This window comes from Misgurnus anguillicaudatus, chromosome 21, assembly GCF_027580225.2.
Source record: "Misgurnus anguillicaudatus chromosome 21, ASM2758022v2, whole genome shotgun sequence".
Lineage (NCBI taxonomy): Eukaryota > Metazoa > Chordata > Actinopteri > Cypriniformes > Cobitidae > Misgurnus > Misgurnus anguillicaudatus.
Window position 1 is genome coordinate 52,660,124 of NC_073357.2, and position 22,941 is coordinate 52,683,064.

The 22,941-nt window shown below is 38.4% G+C and overlaps 1 protein-coding gene across 1 annotated transcript in view; it reads left to right on the forward strand.

The window, feature by feature from the left end:
- Positions 1 to 21,272, forward strand: part of phlpp2 (PH domain and leucine rich repeat protein phosphatase 2) — a 90,478-nt gene extending 69,206 nt beyond the window's left edge. Inside the window, exons 13-19 of the mRNA XM_055212943.2 lie at positions 5,488 to 5,688; positions 5,822 to 5,984; positions 9,825 to 9,955; positions 10,107 to 10,220; positions 10,702 to 10,896; positions 13,739 to 13,970; positions 14,130 to 21,272. Of these exons, the coding sequence (XP_055068918.2) occupies positions 5,488 to 5,688; positions 5,822 to 5,984; positions 9,825 to 9,955; positions 10,107 to 10,220; positions 10,702 to 10,896; positions 13,739 to 13,970; positions 14,130 to 15,374 (2,281 nt within the window). The 3' untranslated portion in view covers positions 15,375 to 21,272. The remainder of the gene's footprint in view (positions 1 to 5,487; positions 5,689 to 5,821; positions 5,985 to 9,824; positions 9,956 to 10,106; positions 10,221 to 10,701; positions 10,897 to 13,738; positions 13,971 to 14,129) is intronic.
- The last annotated feature ends 1,669 nt before the right edge of the window (positions 21,273 to 22,941 follow it).

A 22,941-nucleotide genomic window follows, 5' to 3' on the forward strand; every position in this document is an offset into this window, starting at 1 on the left:
TGTCAGTTACTGGAGTGGACATTACTCATTTGTTTATGACAAACAGATTAAGAAACGCCCCCTAACGACCTTGTTGAAAGAGACGAGCAACACACAGTGACAAAATCACTTATAATGTAAATGCACATTTAGTGTAGAAAGCTGCTAGCATACTAGCTAGCAAAGGTAAACATTAAAGGAATAGTCTACTCATTTTCAATATTAAAATATGTTATTACCTTAACTAAGAATTGTTGATACATCCCTCTATCATCTGTGTGCGTGCACGTAAGCGCTGGAGCGCGCTGCGACGCTTCGATAGCATTTAGCTTAGCCCCATTCATTCAATGGTACCATTTAGAGATAAAGTTAGAAGTGACCAAACACATCAACGTTTTTCCTATTTAAGACGAGTAGTTATACAATCAAGTTTGGTGGTACAAAATAAAACGTAGCGCTTTTCTAAGCGGATTTAAAAGAGGAACTATATTTTATGGCGTAATAGCACTTTTGGGAGTACTTTGACTCAGCGCAGTAACACCCTCCCTCTCCAATTATGAGAGTGAGAAGGGGAGCGGACTTTTCAGGCGAGTCGAAGTACTCCCAAAAGTGCTATTACGCCATAAAATATAGTTCCTCTTTTAAATCCGCTTAGAAAAGCGCTACGTTTTATTTTGTACCACCAAACTTGCTCGTATAACTACTCGTCTTAAAAAGGAAAAACATTGATGTGTTTGGTCACTTCTAACTTTATCTCTAAATGGTAGCATTGAATGAATGGGGCTAAGCTAAATGCTATCGAAGCGTCGCAGCGCGCTCCAGCGCTTACGTGCACGCACACAGATGATAGAGGGATGTATCAACAATTCTTAGTTAAGGTAATAACATATTTTAATATTGAAAATGAGTAGACTATTCCTTTAAAATAATAATAAATGTGTCACAATATCCATTTGTCTACATGTGCTTTCCCATGAGGGCACAGGCTCCCTTTGGCACGATAACAGTAATAATATATTGTAGTGATGTACCATGATTTTTAAATCTTGTAGTTTGAGATAGTTCACCCAAAAAAACATCTTATATGTATGTCGTTCCACACCTGTTTGAGTTTACTTATTCACAACACAGTTTAAGGTACCCATTGACTTCCATAGTATTTGTTTTTCCTACTATGGAAGTCAATAGGTACAATCAACTGTGTGTAGTTATATTATTTCCACAACCACAAAGATTAAGCACAGCATAAGTTTATATTTGCTATGGATGGGTTTACAGGACTGGCATGCTTTCATATGAATCTGTATCTTTGGATATAAGCTCCAGTCAGAGGCTGACATATGAGACAAAACAGTCCGGAGCTTCTCCATTTCCCATGGCTTCATTTACTTGTCAGCCATTTAGCATCTGTAATGAATGCGGAAAGCTGTTCAGAGACTGGTTTTTGTTCACATAATAATTATAGTATCACAAAAACTGATTAGCTTTCTTATTAAAGGAATATTCCACTTTCATAAAAATAAAATCACCATAATTTACTCACCCCTATGTCACCAAAGTTGTTTTTGTCTTTATTTGTTTAGTCGAGAAAAAAATTAGGTTTTTTAAGGAAAACATTCCTCACCTAGCAAAACGATTGTCATTTTTGACAAGAAGAATAAAAAATAAGCACTTTTGAACCACAACTTTTCATCTTGCACTAGCCGTGTGACATGCCAGTATTACGTAATCACGTCGAAAGTGTGAAACGCACACTTTCGCACACATTTTAAACAATAAACTGACACAAAGACTTTAATTTGTATCGTTCCACATACAACAACTTCAGAACGGTCATCTTTCTTCACACTTGTAAACACATCATGCATGTCACCGTACATCGTACATATTACGTAGGTCGCGCTGATGCATCACACGGCTAGTGTAAGACAAGAAGTTGTGGTTTAAAAAGACAACCGTTTCGCTAGAAAAGACCCTTATGCCTCGGTTGGGATCATTTAGAGCTCTTTAAAGATGCGTTAAAACTGCAATTTTAAAAGGCATTTAAACTGTAAACTGTTGAGGTCCAATAAAGTCTATTGAATTGAGAAAAATCCTGGAATTTTTTTCTCAAAAAACCTAATTGCTTCTCGACTAAACAAATAAAGAAATAAACAACTTTATTTATATATATAAAAAAAAAATATATATATATACTTTTGTATGTAACTGATCCTGCACTGGTTTTGCTACAGACATGTCTGATGCCTTAGATCATTAATATCATTGGCATAAAGTTATTTTTACAGAGCAATTAAATCTACAGTATTTACATATTTTGTTCCTCTAGCTCAGTTAGTAGAGCATTGTGTTAGCAGTGCAAACGTCATGGGTTTAATTTCCAGGAAATACACTTCAAAAATACTCATAAACTTGTGAGAAACAAAGATCATTTTACGTTAAATACAGACGTGAAGCGGGGAGTGTTGCCATTTTAGATCTAGATTTGTTTACAATCAAATGCAACGCATTGATTGTTAAATGCACTCAAATGCAAAGTCATATGGATTGCTTTTTTTGATGATGGATTGACTTCAAACAAGTGGCTGCTTGGATATTATTTAATATAATATAATTTAATATAATTATTTAAAGGGACAATAAGTAGCATGGCCGCGGGAAGTGAGGTGCTGCGGGTGCGGCAGCACCCCCTATTGGCGAGAGGGAGATTTTTTTTTAAGTAAAAGTATTTTGCACAATTTATATACTTATGAATATTTTAGGAATTATTTTTGACACACGTAGGTTATTAAGTGTATTTTGGATTTTTAATTTTGTTACTGTCTGTGCCTACCCATCTCCATGGCCTCATCCGAGCGCACTTTCTCCGCCTTGCGTCTTTTGAAGACAGGGGTACGCAGCACCATGACCCAAAAAAGACACACCTTTCGCTGATGCATGCCCACACAGAAATTCTGAACTTCCTTGACATTCGTCCCCTCATGAGAGACTTTGGACTCCATTATACAACCGGCGCAACGCAGAACAATGTGCGACGCGTGTGTCTTTTGCAAGAGTAAAGAGCGCGTTAGTAATATGCGCACGGGAAGACAACGCGGGTTTGCTTATTATTAAATACATGGATACGCAGCAGCACAAACAAACACGCTTTTAAATATGAAAAAATATAGGATTAAAATGTAAAAGAATATTATTGAGTCTCTTGGACAGTAGTCCGTTAGTGAGGGATTAATGTAATGTACAAAAAGGAAACACCAAAAGGCTAATATAGCCTATTCTAAAAATGTAATTATACACCATGTATTTCTTTATAAAAGTAGGGGAGAGCGGGGTAAGTTGTCACACGGGTAAGTTGTCACACTGTTAATAACTCCAACACTAGAGGCTCTATCTCAAAAATCAAATAGCCACTTTATGTGACTTCTTCTTCTATAGTGAACTTCCTGTTCACATGTGGTCAAGATCATTGTAATCTGAGGTTAGCACAATTTTCTTATTTTTCTGCTTAAAATGTAAAAAAAAATCACTTTACATTTTATGCAATACAACTTTGTTAGGTGTGAATGTTTAAAATGATTATTTTGCACAAAATAGAGGAGACCGTAAAGTGTCTTTTGATACTTTAGCTAAAGTGATATGATGAGCTAAACTTGAGATTTAGACAACATTAGCACACAAGTAATTATGGTGCAAGTTGTCTCAATGACTTTGGGGCAAGTCGTCACATCTGACAACTTGCCCCTGTACAAACAAACACATCGAACATGCTCAGAAAACATGATATAGAAAAGAATAAGCCTCAATCTAGCAAAAAGCTGTTTCAAAAGAAAGGGAAGCAGAAATCTGGACCTATGAAAAACAAGGCAGCTAAAAGAAGAAAAATCATGCACGAGTCATCATCAGATGATGAAGAGTGCTTCTGCCTCGTCTGTGTAGAGCCATTTTCAAAGAGTTGTCCAAAGGAGACCTGGGTAAAATGTGTAAAATGCAACAATTGGGCCCATGATGCTTGCACCTCTGGCCAGGCATTTTATGTGTGTCAGAATTGTTATTCTGGAGATGAGTCCTATTAGTCATACAGGGATTCTGTTTTGTTCAGAGGTTAAACATGTTAAGTTAAGCAAGTTATCTGCAGCGTTCCATTCAGTTATCTGGTTTTATGTGAAAGCCATAGAACATTTGAACCAAAGTTCAAAGTAAAGTGGTCTTGCCACTTAATTGAAATGTGCATTATTTGGATTGAAATAATTGTTTTTCCAGATTCTCCAGGCACGGATGTTTATATTTCCAGTTTGGTTTGAGTTTAAAAATTAAAATCAATATTCACAATTAAGTAGTTGTGTTCTTATTTTTAGATAATCTAGTGTGACAACTTACCCGCCCTAGTGTGACAACTTACCCTCCGATGGGGCAAATTGTCACAAGTGCACAGTCACTATTCAACAGTCTACAACTCTGTAATGAGATAAGATATAAAGATGTTATGAATACAACATATGTGCCCAAGACTTCCTTCTTTCATTTGGTATGAGATTTATACCATTTTGATGTATGGTGCTCAGTAAATGTTAGACAGTGTGAAAAGTGTGACAACATACCCCGCTCTCCCCTATACAATATCAGAACTAAACCCATTTTATTATTTTTGTTAAATTTATGAATTATTTATAAGTTTAAAAACAGACAGTAATAGTACTATTTAGTAAATAAATCTATATCTATATAAAAATTTACTAGGTATGTCACTGTAAGAATATTTTACCACTGTTAATCGACGTGTGATCCTGACTTAAAAACGAAAGTAAAATATGTTCGTCCCCACGGACATTGCAAATTGTGAAGTTTAATTAATATTAAATTTTGTTATAATATTGTATGTTGTATGTAAATATGTTGTATGTATATATCTGAAGTTGTAACGAAAATAATTCCCCCAGGGATTATTAAAAGTATTTCTGCTTCATATAGCGCATATATTTATCTGAGAACTGATGATGTCTGTGTTTCAGACCCTGGCTGTGTGCACTGAAGTGTATATGACAATAAAGTAGTGAAACTCAATGTATTTATTTTTAAAGTGTATTTTAAATAGGCCTATAGGCTCATAGGTTTTTTGTAAAACCCCCATCTAGTGGTAAAATTGTATTTTGCATTCAATCGAATAGTGCTCTCTAGCGCCTCACTTTTTCAAATGTGTGTTGCAACTACGGTAGCTGTTATGTAATCACTGTATACCTATGATAGCATTAAGGTGAGTAAATTATGGGGTAACTTTCATTTTTGGGTGAACAATTCCTTAAAAGCCACCCTATGATACCCTAACAACTGAATTGCAATGCATTTGAAAACACTGTGAACACCTTTGCAACCACCCACAACCCCATCAATATTATGGTGCCAAGTTCTGTACGGACAGGCACTCTTCAAAATATTAAAAAAAATGAAAATAGTTTTTTAATACAATTTTATGAAACAATGATTTTGTCCTTCTCTCTTCTTTTGTAATAGTTTAAAGTATCTGAATGTGTCTGCCAATGCACTGGAGACAATCCCAGCAAGCAGCCAATCAGAGGAGAGCCTCAGCACCCTGCAGGAGCTCTATCTGACTGGAAACAACTTAAATGAAAACTGCGCCGCCCTACTGGTGGGCCACCAGAACCTGCGTGTCTTACATATGGCTTATAACCAACTGCAGTCCTTCCCTGCTAGGTACCTACACCTATAATGAACAAATAAACACTCACCTGACTCCAAATGAGATGCCAAAAACACCAAGAAGGCAAAGGAGACTGTTTTGTGTAGTCCTTCAATATCTTATCATTCTTCATTCTGTTGTTTGTAGTAAACTCGGTAAACTGGAGGTGCTGGAGGAATTGAATTTGAGTGGGAACAAGTTGAAAGCGATCCCCTCCACTGTGTCCAGTTGTAAGAGACTACACACCCTCATCGCCCACTCCAACCATATCAATGTGTTTCCTGAGGTCCTCAACCTGCCTGAGATTAAGGTTAGTGTGTCACATGATGAGGATATGCGAGCATAAATACTATAAGGATCTTTGGGGTAAACCACAGGGTTAACAAGGAGCAATACAGTTAACATTTTAAACTTTGCCATTTGTTAAAGGGGGGGTTTAATGGTATTTCAAGCATTCTGAATTATTAACACAGTTATAGAGTTGTTTCCTCATGCTAAACGTAGGCAAAGTGTCAAAAGTACAGAGTATTTCTGTGCCGAATACACTTAGCCAGGGTTCACACAAGTTTTGGAAAGTTTTTTCCGATAACGGGTCCAGCTGACGTTTCAGGGGTTTCTATATGTATCACTTCTTTATATGGGCACTTCCCCCGGAAAACCCCGCCCACCCGTCAATCAGCTTGCAAACATCTTATCACGCGACACAGCTTTTTTTAATTTCAAAACTCAACAATGGCACAAGAAGAAGTGTGTTTTTGGATGTAAGGAGAAGTAAGTCAGCCTTATGGAAACAAGGGATATAGTTTATTATCCGGTGTAGCAGCGGAGTTGCACGCAGTGAGAAAGACTTTGTCTTATGTTGAAAATAGGCGCGTGCATATTACATAAATGACACGAACATGTAGTGAATCATAAGTTAAACAGTGTTGTATAGTGTTGCATGACTCCTCCCGCGGTATACCTCATCCTTCTTCATTTTTTTGTACATTACATGAAAGATTCGGTAAAGCTAATCTGTCTTTTATAAATCTGATTAAACTAAAGACTCTTCTGAGATATAAAGGATGTAATACTACTCTGTAGGTACTCCAGATTAACATCAGAAATGCAGAAACAGCGTGTGTTATGTGAGCTTTAACATTAGCTAACATTAGTTAACTATCAATGGCCAGTAATTCTACAGCATTTATCAATATTAGTTCATGTTAATTTCAACATTTATCAGTTAGCTTATAAATTAACCAAAGTTAACAAATACAACCTGATTGGAAAGTGTTACTACAACACAAAATGATATGTATGGAGAAGCAGCTGGTTTGAACTCGATAAACAAAAAATTGCATAAATTAGCAATCTAATCTGGGTTATTATGGACAGTATAAATAAATGCAGTTATGCAGTTACAAAATGTTGCAAATAAGTGATGGCTTAAGGGATTATTTGATTATTTTAGTTTATTTGTTAGGGATGCGTCAAATGTTCATAAAGTTCCAAAACTATTTGGCTGAAAATAGGGGGAAAAAAACATTGTGGTTGTTCCAATTTTGTTATGGAGATAAAAATTAGGATTGTGTGTTTTTGGTAGTTTTGCATTATGATACAAGTGTGTATTAGCTTGATTAATTTTTTTTTTTCCCCTATTGCATTTGATATTGTTTGGACCCGGAAGTGCTGCATGAGGTCAGACTTAACAAGCGGATAGCAATCAGCGTAGAATTAAAGCCCTTTTCACACAGAGAAATGGAAAATATATGGAAAATGCGTCCCATATTTTTTCGGGATCATTTGATTTTTGGTTCATTCACACTGCCAATGATTTTCCTTAATCTGTGCGTGCATTCACACACACACACACACACACACACACACACACACACACACACACACACACAATGGTGGTGGGGCTAAACAGTTTAAAACCTTATATATCAAAGAGGCCATTTTTAATTTGATCATATTATCAAAATCCAATAGTCTATGTTTTTTTAACATGACAATAGTGATAGGATAGCGTTTTTTATCAAGATTTTTAAGGCCTTTTTATAGACTTTTCATGTTTGCAAGAGTTGTGGGGGCAAGCAAGAGACCAGGTGGTCAAGCAGTAGTAAAAGTGAGAAATAATCATAGAATAAAAATATGTTTTAGCAGCATCCATGTTTAAATTATTTCGAATATGTTGAAAATTTCGAAGATTGAATTTAACTATCTGTGCTACAAATTATTTGTTTCATTGTGTTCAATGAAACATATAATTTGTCCAACATTTGTCCAGCTTTTGTTTATATACAGTTGTGTTCAAAATTATTCAACCCCCCAATGCTGTTAAGGGTTTTAGGGAATTTAGTGTACATTTGTAATTGTATTCAGATTGAAATCCTACAATGACTTCTTAAAGAACCATATGCAACTAAAATGACATCAATTGGTTTTGTAATATAGTAGTAAATGTTTCTTTTGTGAATTCTTCATTGACACAATTATTCAACCCCTTAAAGAACTACCACTCTGAAGAACAGAGGTTCATTGAAGTGTTTTCAATCAGGTATTGAAAACACCTATGGATGTCAGGGAACAGCAATAAAGCCTAATAAGCACCAATTAGGCAGCTTTAAAATGACTGTGAAACTCAACTCCTTCTAAACATTTACTGGTGTGGTTACAAACATGGTGAAGTCAAAAGAATGGTCCAGGAAGACAAGAGAAGAGGTGATTAATCTTCACAGGAAGGGCAATGGCTATAAGAAGATTGCAAAGATGTTAAACATACCAAGAGACACCATAGGAAGCATCATTCGCAAATTCAAGGCAAAGGGCACTGTTGAAACGCTTCCTGGTCGTGGCAGAAAAAAGATGCTAACTGCGACTGCTGTGCGCTATCTGAAGCGTAGAGTGGAAAAAAGTCCCCGTGTGACTGCTGAGGAACTGAGAAAAGATTTGTCAGATGTGGGTACTGAAGTTTCTGCTCAGACAATACAGCGCACCCTGCGTACTGAAGGCCTCCATGCCAGAACTCCCAGGCGCACCCCCTTGCTGTCTCCAAAGAATAAGAAGAGTCGACTGCAGTATGCCAAAAGTCATGTGGACAAACCACAGAAGTTTTGGGATAGTGTTCTGTGGAAAATCAGAACTGTTTGGGCCCATGGATCAACGCTATGTTTGGAGGAGGAAAAACAAGGCCTATGAAGAAAAGAACACCTTGCCTACTGTGAAGCATGGTGGGGGGTCAATCATGCTTTGGGGCTGTTTTGTTTCTGCAGGTACAGGGAAACTTCAGCGTGTGCAAGGTACCATGAATTCTCTTCAGTACCAGGAGATATTGGATGACAATGTGTTGCAGTCCGTCACAAACCTGAGGCTTGCGAGACGTTGGACCTTTCAACAGGACAATGATCCCAAGCATACCTCCAAATCCACTAGAGCATGGTTGCAGAAAAAAGGCTGGAACATTTTAAAGTGGCCATCCCAGTCACCAGACTTAAATCCGATTGAGAACCTCTGGTGGGACTTAAAGAAAGCAGTTGCAGTGCGCAAGCCTAAGAATGTGACTGAACTGGAGGCTTTTGCCCATGATGAATGGGCGAAGATACTCGTAGATCGCTGCAAGACACTTGTGTCAAGCTATGCTTCACGTTTAAAAGCTGTTTTAACTGTAAAAGGATGTTGTACTAAGTACTAAGATTGAATGTCACTTGGGGGTTGAATAAAACTGATAATGATGTGAGCACAGAAAAGACATTTGTGGTTATTTCATTATAAATGTTATGTTATATTTGTCTGACCTACACATGCCTCTTTGATGTAATTGTAAGCAGGATGACTAAATGATCAAAATCAATGTCAAACCGGCCAAAACAATCAATTTCAGTTGGGGTTGAATAATTTTGAACACAACTGTATTTATAACCCCACTATCTTCTATGTTCATCTTTCCCTAGCTACAACTCTGTTCCTACCCATACTGTTCCTAACATACTGTAGCTTCAAAGACTACACCTAATCATGACTCCTTCAACAAAACGTTAAATGCACTTTTTATTTGTACGTTGCTTTAAATGAAAGTGCATGAAAATGAAAAAAAATTGATAATATGATTTAGTTTGCATTCCATACAAATAAACATTAACATGTATGCTTGATCTGTTGTTTGTAGCTGGTAGATGTGAGTTGTAATGAGCAGACCGAAATCTTGTTGCCGGACTCTTTGCCCTCCACACTACAAGAGCTGGACCTCACTGGTAACAGCAGTCTCATGCTAGAACACAGAACCCTTAACCTCTTCAGGTGAGACACCGCAAACACGTTGTCCTCCGACCTGTCTTCTGTCATTATACAGTTGATGAATATTAATAACCAGTTTGTAAACATTTAACCACCTGGGTCTGATTTTGTCTCTTTTTTATCTCCCACATGTCTGCCGTCTTCTCTTTACCAGTCACATAAGTACATTAAAGCTAGACCAGAAACCAGCTGTGACGTCAGGAGATTCACAGGGGTCGTCCACCCTGTGGGATCATGGTTACGCTGAGATGTGCGGTCAAAGAAACAAGTGAGCAATGAATGTAGACAATACATCCTCTACAAAGAAATACACATTTTAAGGCATTCTTTAAACCCCCGCTAAATATCATGAACCGTTGACATTTTTATCTACCCAAGGGCAAAAAACAAACAGCGGTCATGTTTTTTAAATGCTGAATGTTTCCTATAGGCTTAAACATCATGTTTCTACATGTTTAATGTGACCTCTGTGTGCCTGGCACCCCCTGTAAAGGGCATTACCTCCACACTTTCAAAAGCAGTCTGTCTCGAATATCTCATCCTTTCTTGGTACTAGTCGTTCGGTGAGGCGGCCACTTTTGTGCGTTTGTCAGAGAGAGTTTACGTATGCATCTATATCGCCGTATCCATTACTAATTAAATGTAGTCGTAATGTGATCTCAAACACATTGTGACATTTTGGTTTTGTGTCGTTTTACTGGAAATCATCTAACAAAGCGTGTGTTTTTGCTTTTTATGTGCTTTTGTAGGTTATGCGTGTCCGTGCTGGCTGTGGATCGCTTTGGAGACAGTACCGAGGCAGCTTATGGGATTTTCGATGGTGACCGTAATGAGGAAGTTTCCAGGCTACTGCAGTGCACCATGGGAGATGTTTTGGCAGAGGAGATACAGCACTCCGGTGTGGACACCATATACATGTGCAACACTTTCCTAACCTCTCATAGGTGTGTTTTACACGTACACAAAACCTGATTAAGCGTTCATTTATGAATGCAAATGCTGAGGCTGGATAAGTTCTTATTTTATTTAACAAACATTAGACAATTTAGAGAAGCTTATGATGTTTAGGGAGATAAATAAGAGCCAGCAAAACACAAACAAAAAACTTAAATTCAATTTAAATGTTTTTATATAGCACTTTTTTTACAAAGTCCCTTTGAAGAGGACATTGTCATCTTTTTTACTTCCATATTGTAACATTTTTACGTGAGAAACAGAACATCAAACAAGGAAGACAGCCGACATGGTTTGTTTTTTCATTGTGAATTGATGGGATCTAGAAAAGTAGGCATTTCATTCAGAAATGTGACCCTGGAGTAAGAAATAAGGGTCACATTTTCTGAAATTGTAAATAGGATGTATATTTTGTTAGGATATGACAATATTTGGCCAAAATACAACTATTCAAATATCTTTAATCTGAGGGTGCCAAAAATCATATTGAGAAATTTGCCTTTGAAGTTGTCCAAATGGAGTTCTTAGCAACGTATAATATAAAGAACAGCTTTGTTTTAGCACTCTCGACTGGCTTACCGCTGTAATGACATTGAGAAGAGAAGATAAAAATTAAAACGGATATTTTAAAGGCGGGGTGCACGATCTCTGAAAGCCAATGTTGACATTTGAAATCACCTAAACAAACAAGCCCCTACCCTAGTAGAATCTGGAACTTCTTTTGATAGACCCGACCCACACGTACGCAACCCAGGCAGCGATGTCCATTAGTAGACACGCCCCTTATTTCTAATTGGCTACAAGTGTGTTTTGGTACTCGGCCCAACTCCTATTTCCAAAGCGTTTTTCAAAAATCATGCACCCCACCTTTAAGCTTTGAATTTGTCTATTGAGAAGTGATTGGATTGTTTGAAGTTGGATCATGTTGCTATTTGCTAATTGCTGTGATCTTTGCGTGGACCCCGTCCACCTGCCATACTATATGATTGGATGTAAACAGAGATTGTTTCAAGGAGGGGAGGAAATTTGCATTTCTGATAAAAGATTATGAAAAAAATGAAGCTCACAGATGAATAATTTAAAAAAAAACATTTTTCATTATTTCAATTTCATTGCGATTTTAAACTGATACCAAATTTGAGTGGGTATTTCCCAAAGAGCAGATAGCAGGAGTAAAGTTTATATGTGAGTTTCTGGCCAATTTTTTCGCGATTTTGCTACATCCACTCACAAAATGTTTTGATATATTTACGATAGGAAATTTACTAAATGGCTTCATTGACCATGATCTTTACATAATATCCGAATGATTTTTGGCACCGTTTTGACCCATACAATGTATTGTTGGCTAATGCTAGAAAATATACCAGTGCGACTTACAACACAAATAGCAGCAGACTGACGATTCGAGGGGTGGGGTTAAAGGCTGCTCTGCTGTCAGATAAGGATTGCTACAGGAGGGCAAAAGTACATTTTGAGATTTGCATGAAAGTTTGAGTTATATTCGTTTAGTAAAACACATGCATGAAAAAGAAACTGAACAGACAGGTCACCAGGGGTATGACTCACCGTTATGTTTTTCATACATCTATAACTCTTTATATTCAGTAGGGCACATGATTTAAACAGACACTTAACAGCACAACAGGATATTTTCTAGTAAGTTATCTTGCTCGTTTCACTTGTGTCTAATTCATTTCCACTGTTTTTCTGCAACCACATTGTGTGCACAGCTTGCAGTGACGTCTACTCCAAAATGGTCTATTGGGTGAAAATTATAGATTTTTTTAATCATTAAAGGATATCAAGTAAAGGTCATGTTTCATAAAGATATTTTAATACATTACATTACATATAAAAGGCAATTTTTTCATAATTTTTATTTCTTTGCACCCTGAAATTTCAGATATTCAAATAGTTGTATCTCTGCCAAATATTGTCATATCCTAACAAGCCATACATCAATATAAAGCTTTTCTTACTATTAATTATTAAAATTGACCCTTATGACTGTCAATATGTCAAATATGTCATTTAGTCAAAAAATATGACAGATGACTGCAATAATACCATGAAATGTACCAAAGCATTACAAAATGAAAGAAGTAAATTTTTAAAAAGTGGACAGTTGAATTATTATAACAGTTGAATTATTATAACAAAAGCGATATTAACAGAAACTACAAAACCTTAAGTAAAAACTTTAAAGTTTTCATGTAAAAATGACTTACAGCTCCCCCATGTGGTTGAAAAGCGCAACAGTGCCTGGTATCAGACACTCTTCTGCAGACAGGGGGAGGGGCGGGGCTGTGTGCTCTACCCGCCAATGCCACTTTCAGAGTGTGCTTGTAGCAGCTAGGAGGCTGCTCAGGTTGCAGCAACAGTACAATTTGTCAAGTAAAAAGTTGTTCTATCACTGAAATAATTTTAGAGACATTATTTAAAGGTAAAAAACTACATAGTGTTGCTTTAAGATGCATTTTCCTGGACCGGGTTTATAGTCTTAGACTAAAATGCATGTTTGAGCTGCTTTCATTTAAAATCACCCTGTACTGACATACAGTATCTTATTCATGACCATGTCATTGTTTTGTCTCAAGATGCACACCAGTATTGTTTTTTGTAAGGTTTGTATGTAAAAACTACTTAAATGTCCTAATATAACTAAGACCTAGTCCTGGATTAATCTAAACCTATTATCTAAAATAATCTTTATGCTAAATTGTTTTGAATTTCTGTAGCATATGAACGAGAAGTTTACATTAGCCCTTGTGCCCAGATTGCTACATGATAAATAAACGTGTTTCTTATCGCTGCTGTTTATTTCTGCAGGAAACTCGGCATGGCGGGTCAGAAACTAGGTGCCTCTGCTCTGCTCTGCTACATCCATCATGAGTCGTCTGAACCCGGGAGTTACTTTGGTCTCACTGTGGCCAATGTGGGCACCTGTCAAGCTGTGCTATGTCGAGACGGGCGACCTCTCGCCCTCTCAAAGGTGTTCAGCCTAGAACAGAGTGCTGAGGAGATGGAACGCGTCAAAATGGCTAAAGCGATCATCACAGAGGTAAGTCGAGGAAAATTCAGCGTGTGCTTGTTAGCAGTGTTTTAAAACATGGTAAACGATTTCTAGTCTAAACTGGTCATTAGTAGGGCTGTGATTGTTGTCATAATGGTACTGGATTTTCAAATTCTCATGACCTTTTTGTGTTTCTCATCCGTGTAGGACAACAAGGTGAGCGGTGTGACATGCTGCTCACGGTTACTTGGCTGTTCCTACTTGTTTCCTTGTGTGCTTCCCAAACCCTGGGTGCACACAGAGCCTCTGTGTTCCCAAGACGAATTCCTGATCCTAGGAAACAAAGCTCTCTTCCAAAAGGTTTCCTACCAGGAGGCGGTGAGTACCGTGCTGGCCGTTAGGGACCCCCGCGCTGCTGCCAAAAAGCTCTGCACATTAGCGCAGAGCTACGGATGCCGGGACAATGTAGGAGCAGTGGTGGTGGCATTGCACATCGGAGAAGACAGCTGTACATGTGATCCTCCCCTCTTGACCGCAGAAGCTCGTGGGCCGCCTGCCCAGGCACCTTTACCGATCACGGTATCTCCCGGAGACCCAGCCACCCCATCGTCTAGCAGCGGCATTGCGTCCGAGTTCAACAGCGAGATGTCCGCCTCGGAAGTGGGCAGCGAGGCTGGATCCACGGCCTCGGATGAGCACCCTTCTTCAGGGCCAACTGTCCGTCCAGAGCGTCGCTGCAGTTTGCACCCTGCCGCTCCGTTGTGTAACGCAGGGCCGATAGGCTTGGGGCCGGGGGCTCACCCGGCTCTGTTTCAGCGGCAGCCTTCCAGCGCCACCTTCTCCAGCAATCAGTCCGACAACGGACTGGACAGCGATGACGAAGCTCCTCTGGAGGGCGTTATCTCAAACGGGAGTAAGTTGGAGGTAGAGGTAGATATTCACTGCTGTGCTTTTCAGCTCCGTTCCGGGCCACCCGAAAGCCCCAAGGACCTGGATGGCCGTCGTGACTCGCGGGGCTCGGACTATCCCAAGAGCAAAATGCGGCGGCAAAACAGCGTTGTAGTTTCCGCCACCAACGGATGCCTGCTGGCCGTATGCGGGAGAGAGATCTCGGATCTTAAGAAGTCTCCGTCCACCTCTAGCCTCTTTGGAAAGAAGCTCTCCAATGGCTCAGTAGTGGCTCTGGAGGATAGTCACAACATCATCGAAGTAGCACTTGAGGCTCCCAAAAAGAAGTCGGGTTATTTTGCCGCGCCAGCCCAGCAAGACCCGGAAGACCAGTTGATTATACCGCCCAGTCTGGAACAAGATGTTCGAGAGCAGTTGAGAGGCCAGAGCCCTGTGGTTCCTGGGCCACTACATCCTTCGACACCCCCGAACTGGGACCAACCTCACCCGGGTGTCCACCCCACCACCGTCCCGCAACAGGATGTCTACGACACAGCTCTGTAGCGGGTGCAAAACGACCGCACCATCTCTGCATCATAGGGCCACATCCAAAAGCCAAGCACGCACTTCCTGTCACGGAGATATTCCAATTCTTATTTAGCACCATCATTACGTGTGGGTCCCTGCATGTGCATTTTCGGGCAGATCGGTGGTGGCGTAGCTCACGTCCACACATAGGCCACGCATTCAGGACCGATGAAATCAGAAAGATTGAGGTCTTGAAATAAATGGGCAAGGAGCTGAAGGACCTTAAGCGTCACGTGCGCAAGCTCATTTTCGACATTTGCCCTTTATATCAAAGGTCACGGGCTTCGGTAGGCTTCAGTGATCACATTTGCCTTCTGGCGGTAAGACACTATCAGATAAACTGAGACCAAAAGATGAGAAAAGTGCCTCTTGAAGATGCTTGGGTTTCTGAGAGCCTTCATTGTTCTCCTACCTGGAGAGAAACTGAACCTAGTAAAGTGGAAAATAATGGAGATCATTGTGAGAAACATCTAGTGCACAGACCTCACAAAACCTTAACTTGAGCTGTCTCGGGTCGTACTTGAAGTTTTGAGTGTGCCATGACTATACAGTATGACCGAACCCGGGTTCCAACTGGGCATCACGTCGTAAATATGTCATTGGGTCTTTGCAGGTTTACTGTCGGTGAGTGAGGTTCGGGTTATTTTCTCATCATCTCATTATCAAGGAAAAAGTGAAACGGTAACTATGTGTATGAAATATTCTGGCATTAATTTTTTTTCTGTATGAAGATGTACAGGGCGTAAATGTACTGTGTTGTGTGTGTGGATGGGTGTGCTTTTTTGCCTTGCACAATACATGTAAGAAAACAGGCTGAAGTTTTGGTTTAAACAGAGGACTTGAAAAGAAAAGATGATTCATTATCAGGTCATTTGAGTTACAATCATAGCATACAGGACTTAAAATGCTGAGCTCATGGTTTGAGGGGACACCTAGTGGTGTTTATTAGACACTGCAGTCATTGTGTACTGTATGACGTTTTATTACATTTCACCTTTTCTTTCAAATTGGGAAATTGAGGTCAGGCTTGTTGCAATTTTTATTGATGGCACCTAAAGCCCACTTCTTCTATTTTGCCAATATATACGTATATCATGTTGCATACGTATTTAGGTGTCAAGGCCAGATTTAGCTATAATGCGGATGTTGTATTTAACATTTAAAATCTCAAAACGAACTAAACATTTTGCATTGACATGACATTCAGCTCTTAAATGTCCAAATTAGATCAAATATATATTTTACTCTTTTTGAATTAATGTCACAGTCATATTGTGCAAGCTATTTGTGCCAAACCTGCAAACAAGTGTTTGCTATATAAAGTAAATGACCACTATTTGACCAATCTGAATCCCAGTGTTAAATGTCTTTTAATCTTGGAAGACTCATGAAGCGATGAGTTTACTGCCATTACTGTGCATTTTAAGGCTTCGAAGAGCTGCTTGTCTGTTATATTAGACCAGAAGCTGTTGTTCTTGTGCCAAAAGACATGTAGTTGTATTTGAAGGAAAGTAGTGTTTTGTTTTTGACCTTTGGGAACTGAATCCAGTGGTCGATTTAATTTCTGTAATCGCCTTAAACTTGGGATGCATCCAGCTTCGAATTGCTTGTTGCAGGTAGCCCTCGCTCTTTTCTTAAATGAAGCCATCTTAGATTTAATTAAAAAGCACATCTTTTTATTTTATTTTGGTAGCTGAATGCACAATACTTAGCCGTTGCTAATTCACTTTTGACTTCAGTGTCAATTTAGAAATGTGAAGAATATTTCGTGGGAATTCCCACGAATGCTTAATAGCTCTAGTGGACAATGAATCTTACAAAAGTATTAATTTAAAAGGTTTTACACTGTTAATTTAATTTAAAAGGTGTATGCACTTTGTAGAAAGCTCAAAAAATATATCTATCTATCTATATATAAATATACAGATATGATTAAGATAAACAGCTGAGCTTTTTAATAAAAAAACTATTTAAAGACATCAAACGTAGGCTGCAGTGTACCTTCTTTAGTCCAGAAAGCCAATTATTTTTGGACATTTCATTAGATTTCTTCTCATATTTGAGAGATAAATATTTATTTTGCATTTATAATTAACAAGAAAGATTATTGAAACACAATGTACTGATTTATATTGTGCTAGCAAACCGAGTTCTGCAAATATTTACCTGTTTGATTTGTTTGATGTCGAGTCGGGCATCATCACACTGCACTTTCAATTATAAAACCATTTCATTCATTGCAGCGCTTTAATAGAAACAAATATTTGCTACTAGAAATACTAAAAAAGTACTACAACCGGCACTGGAAAACATTGAATACAGCATGTCATAGCACCTTAGACCTCTTTATACCCCTACATATGCAATGCATATCTGCATCAGTCTTATAGATGATATGCAATATAATTATAGTTTGATTCATCAGTATTATCTTATGTTAAAAATGATCTAAAATGATTAAGGATAAGAAGGAAACTACAGTATATATATGTATGTCTTTGCGTGTTAGGATTACAGTCTCTTTGTCATGGCCGTATTCTTTCATGACTTGTCTGAACAGTTGTATTTTAGATTATTCCCTAAACTATCCATGTGCTCTGTTCTCCTGTCCAAAACAGGGTTAAACTGAGCAAATGTCCTTGGAAATCTCAGCCAAATATAAATGATCTGTGTATTTTTCACTATAAATATAGGATATGCTCTTATGGAGTTTACATTTATCCATCAAAGTCTTTATGGTATGGTGGTACTTAAGTGCTTATGATGGGAAGAATAAGCACAGTTATATGAACACGCTCACTCCCATTAAATTAAGTATAGAATATTATAATATTGTTTTGATGGACCAATGGTTGCACATATGGTTTTCCCTTTAAAATGACCTTTCTTAAAGGGGCACTCCACTTTTTTTGAAGGTAGGCTTATTTTCCTGCTCCCCTATAGTTAAACATTTTGATTTTTGCCGTTTTGGAGTCTATGTAGCTGATCTCTGGGTCTGGCGGTACCACTTTTGGCATGGCTTAGCATAATCCATTAGGGATGTGACGAGACACTAAGGGCCAATCTCATTTCTCTGTCTTACCCCTTCCCCTTCGTCTTCCCCTTGCCCCTCGAAACCGAGTAAAGGGGTAAGACAGATTGTTTGTCTAAAAAATGAGACACCACTCGATTACCGTTTGCGTCACCTTCCCTTGCCGCTAACTGGCTGCTACGTAAACAGATAAGCGTTGACAAACAAAGAAGATGCCGTTGTCTCAGGTGTGGTATCGATTGCCTGAGCGGAGCTCAACAAATAGTGCATAACTTAGCTGCTAGCTAGCGCCTTAACTAGCGATTCAAAACAAAAACATTACAATTAAAACCACTTGAACATTTTATTAAAAGTATCATAAAACATGAGTGTCATAATATAATCTCAATCAAACTGCAGAAAATAACGTTACTTTCATTTGTGCGACTCCTTGACAGTTCGACGTTCATCAATAAAACGTCTTGATGCCGGCTCTCCTGAGATATTCCTACGTTAACGTTTACCCCTCTCTTTCAAGTTTGGTCCTTATCACACTTAGTTTCAAGGGCTATGTATCCCTAACGCCTTGGCCCTAGCCCTTGATCAAACTGAGAATTGAGACAACACTTCGCCTCACATGAACGCGCAAAACCGAGGTGAAGGGGTAAGGGGAAGGGGTAAGACAGAGAAATGAGACGCACCCTTACGGCACATTCACACGGGGCGTCAGCGTTAACGCTTCCCATTCACTTTTAATGGGTGACGTCATGCGTTGCCGAACTGAATTGTGGATCCGTCGGCGCCGCGTCAGTGCCGTTGCTCACGGCAGAAGTTGAACATTTCTCAACTTTTCAAGCGGCAACGCGTGCGTCAGCCAATCAGATCGCCTTATGCAAATAACCTAGGTAGAGCCAGCCAATTACGTTTATGGAAGAACAGAGTATGTGTAGCGGCCACTGTGATTGGCTGTTGGCCACGCTTCAGACAAGCCTTCCGTTAAGCGTTAACGCTTACGCCCCGTGTGAATGCGCCGTTAATCTATGAGACGAGACGGGACCCAAGATTTTTCTCAAACAGGAAGCTGCATCCTCCGGAGGTCGCATATGCAGGCTGCATACGTCATCAGTTATAAGCATATTACAACAATTTACAATTAACTTAATATAATAGTAAACTTTATAATTGTTAATATTTTGTAATAAGATAGTCTTTATAAAGTATGCAGTCTACAAATGCGACCTCCAAAAGATGCAGCCTTTTGTTTGAGAAACGACCAGCATTTCACCTCCACAAGAAATCTCGTGACATAATTAATTTCGCGATACAATTTTAATCTCGCGAGATCTCGTCGCACGAGATCTCATCACAATCCCTATCCATTGAATCTGATTAGACCATTAGCTTTGTGCTCAAAAATAACCAAAGAGTTTTGATATTTTTCCTATTTAAAACTTGACTCTTCTCTAGTTACATTGTGTACTAAGACCGACAGAAAATTAAAAGTTGCGATTTTCTAGGCACATAATAACTCTTTGGATATGGTTTTTGGGCACGATGCTAGTGGTCTAATCGGATTCAATGGATTGTGCTGAGCTATGCTGGGGGTGCTGGCGCCGGACCCGGAGATCGGCTGAATGGATTCCATAAGAAGAGTGTCCCTTTAAAATGATAAAAGATTATACAATCACACAATGACAAACAGATGTTGGTAGTTAAAGATAATGTGTGTCATTTTTGTTTTAATGGAAACCCTTTCCCCATCCCAGCAGGGACATTTGCAGAAAAACTGTCACACACTATAATGTCTGTTTGAGTATCATTGCAATAATAAAAATGAGTTTGAGGAAGGAAAATGTTCAGAGAACTGACCCTAAAATTGTATTTTTATCAGTTTTCAGATCTTGTCATTATTTGTCTTTTACAAACTCTTGAGCAACAGTTTGTCCCAAGCACCCATGTTATGTCCAGTGCAATATTCTCATCTTTTTCCAGTACTTATCAGTCTGCATTTTATTTGACTATTTAACACCGAAAACATTTATCTGAATGTAGGTCTGTAAATTTGTTCAGTGTGTGAGAGAGTTGTTATTGGTGCATGAAGCGTGTGTTTATGATTTTACCCTGACACAGATACAGAAAATTTATAGAATAAAGAAACACATTCATCTGGTGTATTTATGGACATTTGCAGATAATCACTGTTCGCTGTGGAAAGACTTTAGATGATGTTTCTCTTGTTTGACGTGACCAAAGCTCGATCTTTTCATCATTTTTGTCATTTTTTCAAGAGATGCTTTAATATGTCCTCTCAATGCCAAGAAGCTGAGGTTTATTTTTGTACTTCATTGTTTCATGCAAATGTATAGGTCCTCTAGTGCAAAATCTAGAATCACACATTAAAGTAATGTCTTTGAAGATGATTATTCATGTATTTAATATGAAAAGCATGCCCTCTATAAATGAATATATATATATAAATATATATATAAAGAATATATCATGTGATTATTTGTATAAAATACATTTTTGTTTATAAAAATTGTTTTAATATCCGAAGCATAATGTATATTATGTATATTTTAAGTTTCTATTTTAGCATGCAGTAAACTGCTGAATATTTTCATTGCGTTAAATTATAAAATTGTATTCAGTTTAGGAAATCATTTGAGTTGTTTTACTGATTAAGTAAAAGACTACATGCAAGCACTTTTGCTGTTTGTCAGCTAGCTCTGTGCTTACTTTGGATTTTTTCGAGCGAGTGATGGATCGTTTCATTTGAGATGCTGCTATGCTTAGTTTTGAGCAGAAAGCTGTATTTTTAATTAACTTCTCAGCCAAGTAGCAATAAAATTTTTTACTGTGAATCATGTGTCTTTTATATCAAGGATATTCTGTTTTTCGTTTCTTTTTTTAATTTATTGTCTACAGGCTTGTGTGCTCTGATTTTTTTTCTGTCCGTACATAATGGTGAATAAAAATATTTTAATATCCAACACGAAAACTGATTTATATTTAAAGGTGCCAAAAAATGCATGATACAATACGTTACATTGTTCTCTAATATCTACATAGACCGTATGTGGCTTCATTGTCCATTTACAACCCTATTTTGTCCCCAGAATGAAATAGTCTATTATTTCTTTTATTTGAAAGAGTCATGAATAATAATGTTGAGCTCTGCTCTGATTGGCCGTTTCATAGAGCAGCTCATTTGGGTAGCTCTGTGTGTGTGTGTAAACAGACCTTACGTTTGAGCCTGTATGTATCAGACAAAGATACAGATTTTGAAAATCAATCAATTATTTGGAGATTGGAAATGGATGTTTCTGAGTGTTAAGTTAGTGTTTTTCAGTATAGACCTGCAAAACATAACTGTAATGTCTAAACGCTAGCATATAGTGCTAACTTAGCAGTCACAACTTTGTTTTTAGCATTGTAATTAATTAAATGTGTAATTTAATGTTGGGGCGTACATCACGACTGTGTCTTTTGCATGCACAAGATTTACATAAGGAAGAAACAATAGTGTTTGAGGCTCACGATATGTCAGAGCTTGTATTATTCATCTATGCCTAGTTAAATACAATTTAAAGGAAAACACCACCGTTTTTCAATATTTTACTATGTTCTTACCCCAACTTAGATGAATTAATACATACCTATTTTTTTTCAATGCATGCACTTTTAATCTTTGTATAGCGCTTCCTGAATGTGTTAGCATTTAGCCTAGCCCCATTCATTCCTATGGCTCCAAACTAAAGTTTTAATTTGTGCCACCATACTTATTCGTGTAACTACTCATGTAACATTTTTTAAATAGGCAAAACATGGAAGTGTTTGGCGGCTTCTAAATTCATCCCTGTTTGGAGCCATAGGAATGAATGGGACTAGGCTAAATGCTAACACAGTCACAACATGCTGTACAAAGATTAAAAGTGCATGCAGTGAAAAGATAGGAATGCATTAATTTTAAAGGAACATGCCCGTATTTTGGGATTTTAGCTTGTTCACCGTATCCCACAGAGTTGGATAGGTCCATACATGCCATTATCATGTCCGTGTGTGCTGTGACTCTGTCTGACGCAGCCCCCCGCTGGCTTGGCTTGGCACAAAGACTGGAGGTGGATGGCTCCAGCTAGCAAACTGCTCCACTCCTGCTACTGGGTGGAGTGATTTGCTCGCAGCAACCGAGAAGCCACTGGTGAGGAGCAGAGAGTTTGGTCAGAGTTGTGCAAATCACTCCGCCCAAGTAGCAGTGCCTCGCCTTCTGAGAATTTGTACACGGTGTGTACAAAATCACAACACATAAATAGGAAAATGTTTGCGTTATTTTGTCACTTATTGGGAGCAGTTTGCTAACTGGAGCCATTCACTTTCAGTCTTTGTGCTAAGCTAAGCTAGCGGGGGTGCGTCAGACAGTTACAGCACAGTAGTATGTACAGGGAGGTGAGAAAGGTATGAATGGACTTATCTAACTCTGGGGGATACGGTGAATAAGCTAAATTCCCAAAATGTGGGCATGTTCCTTTAACA